The sequence below is a fragment of the Bos taurus genome, chromosome 2, assembly GCF_002263795.3.
Source record: "Bos taurus isolate L1 Dominette 01449 registration number 42190680 breed Hereford chromosome 2, ARS-UCD2.0, whole genome shotgun sequence".
Lineage (NCBI taxonomy): Eukaryota > Metazoa > Chordata > Mammalia > Artiodactyla > Bovidae > Bos > Bos taurus.
The window spans coordinates 79544732-79560189 of NC_037329.1; the positions used below are offsets into that span (position 1 = coordinate 79544732).

General features: G+C 42.3%; 1 protein-coding gene across 4 annotated transcripts in view; it reads right to left on the minus strand.

Moving 5' to 3' along the window:
- STAT1 (signal transducer and activator of transcription 1) overlaps window positions 1–15374 on the minus strand; it is a 42392-nt gene extending 27018 nt beyond the window's left edge. For 2 of the 4 annotated variants that reach the window (XM_025000682.2, XM_005202570.5), the window contains exons 1-8: window positions 11761–11890; window positions 8355–8483; window positions 7298–7442; window positions 5909–6007; window positions 3524–3613; window positions 2425–2503; window positions 834–925; window positions 493–644 (exon numbers count right to left, since the gene is read on the minus strand). In XM_025000682.2, coding sequence (XP_024856450.1) covers window positions 493–644; window positions 834–925; window positions 2425–2503; window positions 3524–3613; window positions 5909–6007; window positions 7298–7442; window positions 8355–8482 — 785 coding nt within the window. In that variant the 5' untranslated portion in view covers window position 8483; window positions 11761–11890. Of the gene's footprint in view, window positions 1–492; window positions 645–833; window positions 926–2424; window positions 2504–3523; window positions 3614–5908; window positions 6008–7297; window positions 7443–8354; window positions 8484–11302; window positions 11456–11760; window positions 11891–15356 lie in introns of those variants that run through there. The other 2 variants (XM_025000697.2, NM_001077900.1) reach the window with 2 other exon arrangements.
- Window positions 15375–15458: the final 84 nt, after the last annotated feature.

A 15458-nucleotide genomic window follows, 5' to 3' on the forward strand; every position in this document is an offset into this window, starting at 1 on the left:
CTCCCGTCTCCCCAGTGAAAGTTCTTTGCTGGCAACAACCAAGAATCATTCACCTTGTGTCCTAGGTCCTAGCCCAGTGCCTGGCACACTGCATATAATAAATATTTACTAGATGGACAACTGAATGAATGGCCCACAAACTGTTATTTCATGTAAGCCTGGAAAATGCCTCGAGCCCTTTCATTTTGAATAAAACACTGGGACTTCGGTTGTTAAATGTGTTGTGTGATGACCATGTCACAGTGTTGGCACAGTCAAGCGACACGCTCCAGGATACGTGTACAGCAGGGAGAGGACAGTGCTCCACACCAAGCTGAGCATGGCCACAGGCACGACTAACACTGTGCTTTTCAAGTGCGTGTGTCCAGGGCAAGAAGCAGCTAGAGCACATCCAACTCCAAACAGAAGTCTTCACAGGGTCTGTGCAACTAACACAGCTTGAATGTTCACTCTACAAGTTTATGCAGCTCACCAGTCAGCTGCCGGTCTTACCAATTTTGCAGCTGATCCAGGCAAGCGTTGGGGGGCCCCCCAATACAGGCACTCTGCTGTCTCCGCTTCCACTCCACCAGTTCATCATTAATCAGGGCTTTCTGGGTAAGTTCAGTGGCATTCAACAACTCTATTATTTTGAGAACAACTTCCTAAAGGGAGAGAAAGACACACAGTGAAATAAACACATCTTTAATCACAGAATTTTATTCTTTCCTCTCAACTGGGGCACTAAACCAAGTGGTTATAAAAAATAATTTTTGCCTCATTTCTAAATTTCAAGTTCATTATTTACAGTCTCTGACAAAAGTACTGTGTTATTCTGGAACGTGAAACGCTACCTTTCTCTTATTGTCCAGCATTAAGTACATCTTCTGGAGTAACAACTGTTCTTGTTTCTGATCATTCTTTGCCACACCATTGGTTTCATGTTCTGTGAATTGGGAGAGACAGCAGATAAACAAAAATGTGAGAGAAGACACAGCCAACCGAAGGCAAGATTCACATACATTTAGGGAAAATATGACCCAAGTGCTATCTGAAGACAGGTCCAAGCTTGGTCTTCAATCACTATTGAACAAAACAAAAAAATACCAGAACAGGACACTCTGAAACAAAGTCCTTGTTTTCAATGATTCATGTAAATGAGAAATAGTACTGTCTGGTTCTTAAATCACTGTCACAATATTACCTCAATGAATATAAACGACAAGATTCAAAACCTCAGTTTAAAAAAAAGTTGATATAAAGCATCTCCGTGGCTTTGAAAGAGAAGCAAACAATTCGGAAAAGTGTCATTGAGGTTTCTTTCTCTCATATTTTTATTCACATTATTACAAATAATGTTTCCATTCTATCATGATATCCTCAGAGGACTGCTAGGGTAACAGCAGTACTCTGCTTGTTCTACACAATGCACACTTTGAGGTTATTTTCAGTGGATATCCTGTCATCATTAAAAACAAGCAACAACAACAAAATAGAGTAAAATTGCTTTAAAACAAGGGGAAAATGCTGAACTTCACCTATGGTATGCACACACGGAGCTGGAACATTTGAAGAAACTTTGGGGATTAGGGTAGGGAACTCCAAATACCTATCCATCTATGTCCATCAGTAGTTGAAGTACACTAAGTAAAGTGAATAGCACATAACCAGTGGGTGTCAACGGGGGGGGTGATTTTGTCACCCAGAGGTCACCTGACAACATCTGGAGATAGTTTTGAAATGGCCCACTCCAATATTCTTGCCTGGAAAATTCCATGAACAGAGGAGCTTGGCAGGCTGCAGTCCACAGGGTCGCAGAGTCAGACAGGACTGAGCATGCAATCACACACATTGGCAGCTCTACTGCCATCTAGTGGGCAGAAGTCAGGGATGCAGCCAAACATCCTACAATGCCCAGGTTGCTGTCATTCAGTCAGTCGTGTCTGACCTTGGCAACCCCATAGACTACAGCCTACCAGGCTCCACTGTCCATGGTATCTCCTAGGCAAGAATACTGGAATGAGTTGCCATTTCCCTCTCCAGGGGATATTCCCAACCCAGGGATCGAACCCACATCTGCATTGACAGGCAGATTCTTTACCCATGAGCTATCAGGGTATCTCACAATGCACAGGACAGTCCCCAAAACAAGGATGTGTGTGCTCAGCTGTGTCTGACTCTTTGCAACCCCATGGACTGTGGCCTGCCAGGATCCTCTGTCCATGGGACTTTCCCAGTAAGAATACTAGGGTCAATTGCCATTTCCTCCACCCAAAATGTCAATAGTACTGAGGTTAAAAAACCCTGGTCTGGTCATCAAGAAGTCAAGACTAGTAATTAAGTCATAGAATATTTGGTAAATATGAAGGAGTATTTGCCTTTGTTAGCTACTGTAGGCAGAAAAAATTATAGGCAATGGACTCTGCTTCAAATGTTAACTCTTACCTCTGTTCTGCAAGGTTTTGCATTTAAAGTCATATTCATCTTGCAAGTCTTCTAGAGTCTTGATTTCATGTTCAATACTCTACAAGTAAAGACATAAACAAGTTTTCCACCATACTCAGAACAAAGACTTTAGGAAACAGATTATTGTTTCTATAGGACCCAGAAAATCAGGGATACAATCCTGCTCTCTCGAAGATAAATAAGATTCATAAAATCCTGCTCTCTCAAAGATGAGTAAGATTCATAAAATTCTAATAATGAATAATTTCTACTTCATTAATAAGTATATAATAACCTTTTTAGAGAATAAAACATATGCCTATTTCTGGACTGACCTACTTGATGTCTACTCATTTAATGAAATGTCTCCCTCAGAGGCAGTAAGGTAAAGTTGCTCCAAAGAACCTGTTTGATAAAATGCCATCTGAAGCACAAAGTCAAGGTCATGCTGGTGTGACCCAGAGACCCACAGGAGAGTGGGCCCCTCAGCAGAAAGGCCGCTTTCACAGACACAGGTCCAGTGCAAAGCTGGACTCCTCACCCTCTCCACACAGCCCCGCAGTGGAGGGGAGTGAACACGTACCACCAAGGACACCACTCCCATAGATGGTCTGGGAAGTTCTATCTTAAAATTACTGTGGATGTTTTACTTTAATCAGAAATTTCCTTCCCTGACATGTTTTTGTTCCCCTTCCAAGCCTTGGAATAAAACAGGTGTTTGAGGAAGACTATGTTTATCCTGGGGTTCTATGTAACCCCAGGAACATGCCAATTTAAGAAGTGAAGCCATAAAGGGCAATTTAGAGCAGAACAGCTAGTTCACTGGGTGATGGGGCAAAGTCCACAGCTACTGCATGATCTTGCAAGGAAGGAAAAGATAAGTTCCATGTTTGGAAGTTATAACACGGGCCATAAATATCTATCTGCTCATTGGTTGCATCAACTTGTTTACTTAGAGATTGGAATTTGGGGGGAACATTTATTCTCAACTACTTAAAAATCTGAAATCAGTAAAAATGTTTACAGTAGGGCAACTGAAACTTTTATTCCCCCCTATAATAAGTTACAGAGAATATGTATACATTTATTCAGTACTCACCATAACTTTGTCTTTCACATTTCTGACTTTGCTGTCAAGCTCCTTCTGTTTGTCTAACATTACAGTGCTCTGGATATTCCCAGACTGCGCCTGTAATGGAAGGTACGTGGTTAGCAGCCATGACTTCCTCTGTTGTATTTACCTGCTGGTTAAGCTCCAAAGTCAAGTCTATACCCTGTGCCCCACCTAACTCTCAGACCTTCCAGAAGCTCCTGCAGGCCTCCCACATGAGTCTGCACAAGAAAAGCTCAGTTCTCGAGGCCCTGGAAAGTGCTGGCAAACTGTGAACAAGCCTAAAGAAAGACTGGGCTCAATTCAGATCTAAACTAAACAAACAGCATATCTAGGATTTTCCATTAGTTCATACAGTTGCCTGGGACCACACAGGAATTTATTTGAGGGTTTTTCAAATGCTGTAGAGAAGATTATTCTTATTTACCCTGTTCTTATTTGTCTCAAAGTCATGCAATTCAGTGTGGTCCCCAGACCAGTATCACCTTACCACCTGGGAGCTTGTTGGAAATACAGAATCTCAGTCCTAATTTGATCACTGAATCAGAAACCCCATTTGGACAAGATTCCAGATAATTCAGAGGCATATCAAAATTGTACAGAGAAAGACAAATATCACAAGATATTGTTTGTGGATATGTGCAATCTAAAATAATAATCTGATACCCCCAGACATCCAGGACCTTCCCCCAAGGCCCAAGAAGGCCTTGCTTCTCTTGGTCACAGCTGTGCAGTCCACTAATCTCCTCCGAAGGGGTCACTGATAACTCAGTGTCTTCTGAGGGGCTTAAAATAAATCAAAAGCCGACAAGCCTTCCAAACGCAAAGCACACCCAAGAGATGGGGCTGACCTGGCAGAGCAGGAATCACCTCCTTCACTTTCTAGTGCTGCCTCGGGGCCAAATGTGAGGAGGGAAAGGTTTAGGTACCCCAAGGTGAACAGTTTACTCTCCTGCCCATCTCTGCTCTTGGCTGTCCACTCAAGCCCATCTGAGATACAGAGTGGCCCGCTGCATAATGCTGTTACAATGAAAAATCCACATGATAATCAAAATTTCCTGCTGAGGGTCTCCCAGGTGCAGGCCATACTGAAGAAGACACACCTCTCTCAGAGGCAGCAATGTGGCCAGCTTTTCCTCTTGACACTTCTGTACACTAGGATGAACGAGCCAGCGTAAGCTTGCAACCAATAATACATATCTTTAAATGCTTACTGCAGCAAGGAGCTTTCAGTGTGACAGGAACTAAACACCCAGGGAGGCAGCAGAGCCACAGGAACTGGGTAAATGCTCAGAAAGTGCATGGAAAATGGCATTCACTGTCTCTACTTAAACGCTCTCTCTCCACCCCTACCTCCCAATCTCACAGCTCACTTTATTAGTTATTCCTTAGAGAAATGGACATAAGAAGCATTCCACTGTGTATTCTGACCTTCTCCCCCGATAATGGAATGATCTCAGCCAGAACAACTCAAACCACAGTGGTTTCACTGTCTGCTGGGTTGTTCCTACCACCACATCGATGCAAGGCATGAATAAATGCCACAGTAACTTCAAAATTGAACCCTGATCACCAGGAAGGTCTATATTAGGATTTAAATCATGATTTAAAAAATCTTGGTTGTGGTATAACTCTGACTCATTCACTGTTTGGATGTCTTAGATACCTAACGGATATCTCAGTACCATTCAAAACAAAGCTGCTGATTTCCCCATCAACCCATTCTTTTCTAAAACCTATTGTGTCCTGCCAAAACCCTACTCCTGTCTCTTTCCTATCTTCCCCAGCTTAGTAAACAGTATCTCCAAGTGACGCAAGTCACAAATCACAGTCATCCTAGATTCTTTGCTGCTTCTCACTTCCACATCAGATCCTTCAGTGTAAGCCATTTTGGTACCATGTGCAGAACATAATGGAATCTGCCCACGTATTTCCACCTCCACTGACTACGCCTCAACCTCACATACTTCCCCTCTGCTCCTTCAGTCTGTTGCAAGAGCCCACTAGCCATCTGCTGCTTCCTTTCCTATCCTGGCACCTCAGAGATGATTCCTGACCCTGATCTAAAGAAACAACCCAAAACTCCACTACTGTCCACATTGTATCATGCTTTATTATCTTCACAGCAACTAAGCAACTATTACAACCTGAAAAGGTTTTTCAAACCTAGAATGACTTCTACTATAATAGGGTCCTTTCTCAAAGTCTGGATCTGTAACATCTTGATGCTTATTTTTCCCCACTTCTTGGGGGCAATAAAATCAGAGAGCTAGTCACCACTGCCTTGAAACAGGGTCTCAATAAAACTTGTTGGATGACTGAATCAATGTTTATTGCTTTATTATCCTTTATGTTCAGTTAGGAAAAAAGTACCTGGCTGATTCTCTGGGCATGATCCAAGATCTTTCTTTCCTCCTTCAGACAGTTACAGATGATCATAGACATCTGTATTGGGTCTTCCTGAAAATTATCCTAGACATGGGTTGTTAGAATAAAAGTAAATTAATCTTCAGAATGTTTAAACCATTGTGTAATATACACGGAAATGAGTTTGTTCATCCTGAACTTACTAAATCCTATATAAGCTATTTTTGGTAACATCAAAATATTCTTTTCACATATTATGACTAAAACTGCTTTAATTGTCCAACCAAGTGCAGGTTCCTAAATTACTTCTTGATTAAAAAAAACAAGTATTTTTGTATACAGTTCCTGTAATATTTTTCATTTTTGTTGCTCTTGGGCCCATTTCTCTTGTTACAATCCTGAGACAATGCAAATGATACAAAAGTTATCCAGAGTATTCCTCAATTAATCTGATGGTCTCTGCTTTGAATTAGACCAAAGACATTCTTTTCAGTTTTTCTGCTTTCTTGTCAAAGGTAGTTGCAAAGTACTGGCAATTGTGCCTTTCTTTATAACAGGTATAACCAAGTCAACTCTGTAGGAGATAAAATTTTTATAAAGTTAATCTGGCTTTCCCACTCACCGGTATTATAAAATCATATATACATTCACAGAGGGTGGGGGAAAAGCTTCTAATTAAGTTGAACAGTCTGGTTGTGAGGAATAAAACAAGACAATGACAGTACTTACTTCCATTAAAACAGAAAAATTCCATTAATACAGAAATAAAAACAGTAACCAGGCTTACCTGAAAGTAACCAGCACTTTCAGGTGCTGAAAGTACTTATGAAGGCCTCCTGAAACACTGACGTATACTCTCTCCTGCCTGCAACTCCCTTTCACTTTTTCTTCCAAGGGAGGGCAACTCCAGCAGAAGCAAGGCAAGGTGGGGTCCAACGCCAGTTCACCACCTCACTCCTGAGCCTCAGAGACGTCAAACCTTTCTGGACTTACTCTTCATCTGTCTACCAAGCACTCAGACTGGACTCATCACTAAAGTTCCTTTGAGCTTTAATATGTTACTACAGCTCACTGCTCTTAACATATAACCCTTTTTCTTAATGACTTAAATATCAACAACTTTAAATAAGACAAGATTTTAGCACCAAATTTCTCTCAGAACTACTTATGCCTAAGTGATAGCCAGAAGCTTGAAAATTCCTTATGTTTACAAAATAAATTGATATTTTATTTTACTTCTGCTATAAAGTATTAGCCACATAAAGGCAGTTTATTGATAGTCTCGTAATTTTCTAAATACCAATGACAATGTACTCAATAATACCTGCTGAATGAAAAACCTCTCTTATGTAAACATGGAAGCATTTCAACTAAAACACAAAACAAAGGTCATACCTGAAGGTTACGCTTGCTTTTCCTTATGTTATGTTGCAATAAAAAATTATTCTCCAAAGAAAAGCGACTGTATTGATCATCCAGCTGCGATAGCAGGTCATGAAAACGGATGGTGGCAAATGAAACATCGTTGGCAGCATGCTCCCTAGAAGGGTCAAAATGTACACATTTCATTTAGATACTACTTCCCTTGTGGCACAGTTGGTAAAGAATCTGCCTGCAATGTGGGAGACCTGGGTTCAATCCCTGGGTTAGGTAGATCCCCGGAGAAGGAAAAGGCTACCCACTCCAGTATTCTGGCCTGGAGAATTCCATGGACTGTGTAGTCCATGGGATTGCAAAGAGTCGGACACAACTGAGTGACTTTCACCTTTAAATCAACAAAATAAACACAGTTTCCCATAATGAAATGATTAAAAATAACTTAAAAGTGTTTTCCTGGGTTTTATTCCCTTCTTTTGAAACTGACAGTGCTTTTAGAAGCAGGGAGTATAGTATTTCTATTATATAACACTACCATGAACAATTCTAGCACACCAAGCTTGAGCATAAAACTATCAATGGTGATTATCTCTGGAGGCAAAAAATCAATAGGAGCCTTCACTTTCTATGTCAAATACTTTCAGAACATTTAAAATATTTGCAATGAGCTAAACAATAAATTTTAAAACGGAACATATATCAGTTTTAAGAGCTATTTCCTTAATTGGATTACTTTATACTTCTCGTAAGTGTTCTACCACGACTTGGCTTTAACTTACCTCTTTCTATAACCTGGATCCTAACTTGGAAAATAATTTGTATCAGCATCATGTAACTTGTCCAAAGCATTTAGGAGGATGTATAAATAAACTGAAAAGTACATAAAGTTAATGACTAATGCATTTAGCTTTCTAGAGATACATGACATTTTTCAAGTCAACACTCTTTTTTTGCAACAGATAATCCCAACGGCTACTGATGAGATTCATCTGCTAGTCGGTGTAGTACCAAGTCATTCAATCGACAAGTTATTTTAAAAGTAGAAAAACTCCTCCGTCAGGTGAGTTTTCCTTACCAGTCTTGCTTTTCTAGCCACTGTGCCAGATATTGTCTGATTTCCATGGGAAAACTGTCATCATAGAGCTGGTGAACCTGCTCCAGGTATTTGGACTCAAGCTGCTGAAGCTCATACCACTGGGACATCCTATAGGGAAAGAGAGCACGGATCATAAATGGAAGCCCACAGCTCCAAAGAAAGCATGTCTAGCATTGTGCTTCTTCTAAATATCTTGCTTAATCAAAAACATAATTTGTCTCAAATATACTTTTCAAATGGATGTCTATATTCCAAAACCTGTTTTGTTTTGTTTTGTTTTTCCATTTCCATTTTGGGTCAATATTTTTTCTTCCCCATAAAATACACGTTCAGGTCTTTGCTCAAATGCTAATGTATCAGGCAAGCCTTCTTTGGCCACCTTATTTAAACTGACACTACCTCTCACCCCAGAAAATGCTATCCCTCCTTCTTGATGTACTTTTCTCCATCGCCCTTACCACCATCTGACCTAGGACATATTTTTCTTTTTTATTTTGATTAGTGTCTGTTTTTCCCACTGAAGGGAATGATTTGTCCAGGATAGTGGTAGTGCGAGGTGGGGGAGGGTTGTTCACTGAAGTATCTCCAGAACAGTGCTGGGCATATGGTAGGTGTTCACATGGCTTTAAAATGAATCTGCACTTTTATTAATAAGTGGAAGACACTATTTGCTTTAAGATTAATTGTAAAAACTTTCCCCAAAACTGCTCTTAGAAATTATAGAACATTTGTAATTTGACTCAAAGGACTTTAAACTGGTATTCTATATATCATGATTCACATGATTAAAGTGAATTACTTTTGTTATATATCTTTTAAAAGAGATATTTTCTTCTTTGTCTACTGCACACAACAAAGTTGCACAAAATTCTTAAATCTCAGTAATAATTTTTAAAGACTGAAACTACGTTAAATGCAATTTGAAAAGATAAAGTAATACTATCTCTTTAGATAACTGTAAATCAACTTTTACACAGTAGCCCTGAAGATTAAAAATTAAAACAAAAAACTGATTTAAGGAGTCTGAACATCCATCAGGAAAATGAAAAGCCTCCCTTCATCATAGCGTAAATTAGGACTTATCAGGTTGACCAAAAGGTTCGATCAGGTTTTTGCAACCCAATATATCAGTGCACAGCTAATAATATTCTCAGCAGATGTAAGTCAATCTTGTTCTACTAGGCCTGAGGAAAGGGTTCTGGATTTTCAAACAGGGCATGGAAGAACGTATGCATGCTTGCTGGCAAGCACGTGTGCAGGCATGAAGTCATGTCTGCTTCACAAATTTCCTTCCAAAGGAAGGTTAAGCATATGGTGGGGCCACAAAACTAGTTAAGCATCACAAAACATCAGTACAAATGAACCCAACTCCACACCTTTGGTATACTTGCTGTAGCAATTTGATTTTTCACTTCAAATTTATCTTACCTGAGTGAAAGACTGCAAATTTGCAGTGCTCTCCCTCCCTACTAAGTATCTAAAAAGGATGTGCCTAAAGCAAATACACTGGCCAGACCATCAACCAGCAGGGGCTGCAACACTCTTCTTAGGGTGAGTGACCACAGGTGACTCACTTTTCTGTCAACAGGGTGATTGTTAAGACTGCATGAGCTAATACAGACACAGCGCCTGGCACTGTGATCAGTGATCAGGTGAGCAGGTGATCAATAAATTCATGCTAACAAATCCAGAATCCACTCCATCTTCTAGCAAAACTTGGTACCAACACGGAGTGGCAAGACCATCCCTCAATCACCTGACTTCTTCCTTTCCAGTCTCAAGACCTCCTGCCTCCATGCCTCCAACACTATTTCCCAATCTAGCCTTCTGCTGCACACGGGTTTTGACCACATCATTCTCTTGCACAAAATTGCTAGTTGGCCAATATCCGACTGATTTCCACTCTGACACTATTTTCATCCATTCACAAAGCAATTCTGTCACTAAATTATCTACTTTTCTTCCCCTGGCTTCGCCCAATATTTCTGCTTTGCTCTAGCTGTCACTCACCCTTGAAAACGGGTTCCCCATAAATTTTTGCCTCTTTAAATTTTACTAGCATTCAAAGACAGGTACAAATGCCATTTCTTCTATAAGCTAAGACATACCCAGAGACAATTAAGCTTTCATTGACTTGTGCCTCACTGCATTTTGCATCTCTATTTGGGTGTCAGACCCTGTTTTCCTTGGTGGCTCAGTGGTAAAGAATCTGCCTGCCAATGCAGGAGATGCAACACACGGGTTTGATCCCTGGGTCAGGAAGATCCCGTGAAGTAGGAAATGGCAACCCACTCCAGTACTCTTGCCTAGAAAATCCCATGGACAGAGAAGCCTGGCAGGCTACAGTCTACAGGGCCGCAAAGAGTCAGACACAGCTTAGCGACTGAGTATGCACACTGACACCCTGTCTTCCTTAAAAAAAGCTCTATGATGTCTCCCCTAAATGATGTAAGCTTCAGATTTGCTGAGACTGTCTTTTTTTTTTTTCTTTTTAAACATCTTCTGCACTTTGGACAGTGTCCTGCATACAATATATGCTCAACAGAAGTCTGTTGAACTGAAATCTAGTAGATTGAATTAGAAAGTAAAGGGCAAACCATATTATGGTCCAACAAGTTTTGAGTCCTGCATCAAACTGCAAACTGGATTGTGCTGAGGGCTCAAGTCTTATTTCCGTCCCATAAAAACAATCAATTCAACTTAAACAAACAATATTTAAAGCACAATCAATCACACCTATTTTTCTTCCCCCAAACTTTTGGTACTAGTCAGAATTTTTTAAAGGCTAATTATATTATTTGGGGATCTGCAGGAACTAATCATCACTTTTACACTTCACGAGCACATTATGTTCTTTTATCCATAAATAGATATATAATTAAGTTTCAAAGTTACATACTCATTAATTTCCGTTAACATTTACTAACCTGTCACCTTGTGCCCCAGCGAAGGGCTAGGGATTCAACACAAGCAGCAGCTACACACAGCACGTCAGATGCCAAGACTGTTGGGTCTGCATGCACAAGGTGCGCCTAGCTTAGACAGCTCTCTAGGGGTGGCACACGGCAAATACCAACTTTCTGCGGAGAGAAGAAAATACGACTCTGCTGGAAGGGGAGGGGAAGAGGGTAAATGGGAAAATGCATTGTTGTGGGGGAGGGGCGGGATTCTATTTCACTTTTTTTTTTTACTACCAGGGCACGACTGACTGGGGCAACCGTGCCATCACCGGAAACAACACCTGGGATACGTGTTCTTTTCCGGATGACGGATTCACCTATCAGCACTTAAAGGCTTGCGCTCGTTGGGCATCCGTCTGCTGGGCCTCGACGAAGCCGGTCCAGGCGCGTCCCACCCCGGCACCCGGAACCTCAAGCTCACTCACTCTGCGCGCCGGATCCCGCAGAGATGGGCGAGAACACAGCCGTGCCTCCTCTCCCAGGTCGCCTCCGCTCTATCTTGGATCTGACTCGCGTCCTCCCGAGTGCGGCAAGATCTGTCCGCAAACTCAGCGCAGCAAAGCGAAAGTATCAGCGGAAAGAAAAGGCAGATCCTGACGCCCCGCCTCCTTCTGCTCCCGCCAATCATCGGGCTGCTGCCGCGCTCGGCCAATTGGACACGGCTGTTCCCCGCGCGTATCGCCTCCCCCGGGCCGCTGCTCTGCCAACCCGCTGAGTCTTTCGTTAGCCTTCCGCTAGGGCTTGTGTCTGGAGGCTTTGAAGCTCAGCTCTGTGTTGCAAATTAAGGGTTATGTTTACACATACTTTAGAGAACAGCTAAAAGGAAGTTATGTGTTTGCAGAGGCCCAAACTGGGAGATCCTTACATTAGCCCCAAATCTGAAAATTCGAGGCAGAGGACACAGGTGGGGACATTGTCGTTTTCGAATCTCAGCTTAGCAACTGACCTACCTCCTTGTTGCTAAACCCGGAAGACGCTTTTCTATCCTCACCTTATGTGACCACTCAGAAACCTGCGCAGCTGACACCTCCATTCTTTAACACTTCTCCGTGGGCCATGATGACAACATACCTTCCTTGCTTCTTCCTACCTCTCTGCTATTTCTTTCTCCATCCCTGCCACCAAGCTGCTCAGTGTTAAGTGTGGTCATGATTCATATTTGGTCTACTTTACCTACACTTCTCAGGCTGTTCTGCATTGACCTCATCCACAGTATCTGTGTCCTAGATAATGTAGAACTTCTACACCCGTACCGTGTCCACACGACTCCTCTGAGCGCTATACCCACTGTACAGCCCTCATTTGACTTTCCACTTGGATGTCTGGTGAGCTCTAAAAACTAATTATGTTCAGAACCATCTCATCATTTTTCTTCTTAAACCTGCCCTTTTTCTAGAAATAATCCATGCCAGAAAATTAGGAGCCACCTTTAACATTGTCTTCTCACCACCCACGCCCACACCGGTCCTCAAGCCTTGTTGAATTTTCCTCCTAAATACTTTTCAGGTCTCATTGCTTCTGGTCATCTTCTGTGCCATTCCCCCTTTTCTCTCATTTGGATCTTTGCAGTAGATTTCCCAAATGGCTGCCTCACTTCAGTTCTTTACTCCCATTTAATCCATTTACCCTATAGCAGTTTGGTTTGTTTTTTAATTGCAAAGCAGATCATGTGTTTGCAAACCTGAAAATCCTCTGATGACTTTTCTGAATAAAATCCAAATTTATTAATGAAACCTATAAAGCCTTGGTTTCCCTATCACTTTCTTTAACCTCATCTTGTGCCACTTTTTCCTTACTTCAGCAGGGTTTTTTTTTTTTTTTTTTCCTGCAAATAAGACAAGCTCTTTCTACAAACTCAGGACCTTCTTACCAGCAGTTCTCCATTTGGAAAACCCCTTGAGCCAATGCCCTCCCTCCCAACTTCTTTGCTGGCTAACTTATCTTTTTGTTGTTAGCCACATTGCTAAGTTGTGTCTAACTCTTGCAACCCCATGGACTGTAGCCTGCTAGGCTCCTCTGACCATGGATTTCCCAGGCAGGAATACTGGAGTGGGTTGCCTATTCCTTCTCCAGGGGGTCTTCTCAACCCAGAAATCAAACCTATGACTCCGGCATTGGCATGCAGATTCTTTACCATTGAGACACCAGGGAAGCCCCAACTCATCTTTTATCTCTCCACTAAAATCTAAGCTTAAATGTCACTTCCCCAGATAGGCATCACTGAGGCCAGCCTAGAGTAGGTCTTCTTGGAAGGTGTGCACATAAAATCAATTGGTTCCTCCAAGTATTTAATAGATGGAACTTGAATCAAGCCTAGAATAATAAGGCAATTTTGGGTGGGAAAAGGCTGTAAATAATTTCCCAGAGATATGCTTATATGTGGGCTTCCCTGGTAGTTCAGCTGGTTAAGAATCCACCTGCAAGGCACAAGACCCCGGTTCGATTCCTGGGTCGGGAAGATCCCCTGGAGGAGGGATAGACTATCCACTCCAGTATTCTTGGGCTTCCCTGATGGCTCAGCTGGTAAAGAATCCACCTGCAATGTGGGAGACCAGGGCTCGATCCCTGAGTTGGGAAGATCCCCAGAAGGGAAAGGCTACCCACTCTAGCATTCTGATCTGTGTTGCAAAGAGTCAGACATGACTCAGTGACTTTCACTTTCACTTTTCATGATTGTATGTGTGTCTGTTGTAGTTTTCTCCATTCTCATATCTATATGCTCCTTCTTCTTATCACATTTCACCCTCACAAAGCCAGTATTGAACTGGTGATAACAATGACTCTTGGTAACAAAGTAGCAGCCCTCTGTGTAAAAATATGCTAGGACTCCACTCCCCCAAAAAAGTCCTTCCCCTCCTACTTATACCCTGCACTAAGGGCCCACACAGTGTTTGAGAAACGCTGACTCTAGGAAGGGTAGATAATATGTTAAACATATATTTTTTTTCTGGTATTATAAAATTTACACAGAGACTATTTTCAGTCTTGACATGTTAATATCTGCAAGTAGGATGTTTCTCTTTGACTCTCTGCATTCTGGTTGTCATCAAGTTCTATGGATGATTCCTTCCCTATGTCTTTAACTGCCTTAATTTTCCCATCATTGACGATACTCCACTGTAGGTGGTAACCTCACTAGATTGGTACCCCACTAGATTGGGTAACCTCAATCTAGAACTGGAATGCTACAGTAAATGCCAGTTACGCTACCTTTTTCCTGTCCCTGTCCCCTCCACTATACTCGCCAAATTGTTGTTTAGTCATTCAGTCAAGTCTGCCTCTTTTGCGACCCCATTGACTGTAGCCTGCCAGGCTCCTCTGTCCGTGGGATTTCCCAAGCAAGAACACTGTAGTGGGTTACCATTTCCTTCTCTAGGATATTTTACCCATCCAGAGATCAAACCCATGTCTCCTGCATTAACCGAATTAAATTCTCTAAAACACCTCATTTATAGTTATTCCCTGCTTAAAAGTCTTGGCAACTCTCATCGCATTTATGACGAACACAGACTTTGCCTGCTAGCCCGGACCCGCTACAGAATGTCCCTAACATGTTTCAGGGTGGTGGGTTACTTTTTTTATAAGTTCCTTTTCTTCCAAAAAGGTCCATTAAGGGCACTAGTACATTCGTAATCCAAACACCCTCACGAACACCTTGTGACGTTGTGTGCTTTCAGGCGAGCAGCCCAGGGCCCGCCCAGGATGAGGTACAGTAGAGGAGGTGCCGACTGTCAGACGCTGAAAAGTTTCCAATAACAGCCGGCTTAGCGCTCGGCGGGAGGGGGGCGACTGCTCGGAAGAGCCGTCCCACGTGCTTTCGGGGAAATAGCCTGGGAGCGAGAAGCAGCGGGACTGAGAGGAAACCGAAAAGCGAAAGGAGAGACAGAGGGAGCAGTACGCAGGCGCGGCCCAGGGGCTTTCCAGCTGACCGCCCGCTGCGCCGCGGGTACCGCCCACCTCGCCCCTCGCTACCTCCGGGAGAGCGACTTCCATACATTGCTTAAGGTGCTGGAAAACTTACCCCATCCTCTTCCATCTATTCTTTCTTCCGGTGGTCTGGAGATGTCAGGTTTTTTTTCTCACTTCTCTATCTACACAGTCTGCACACATGCTAACTCTGACC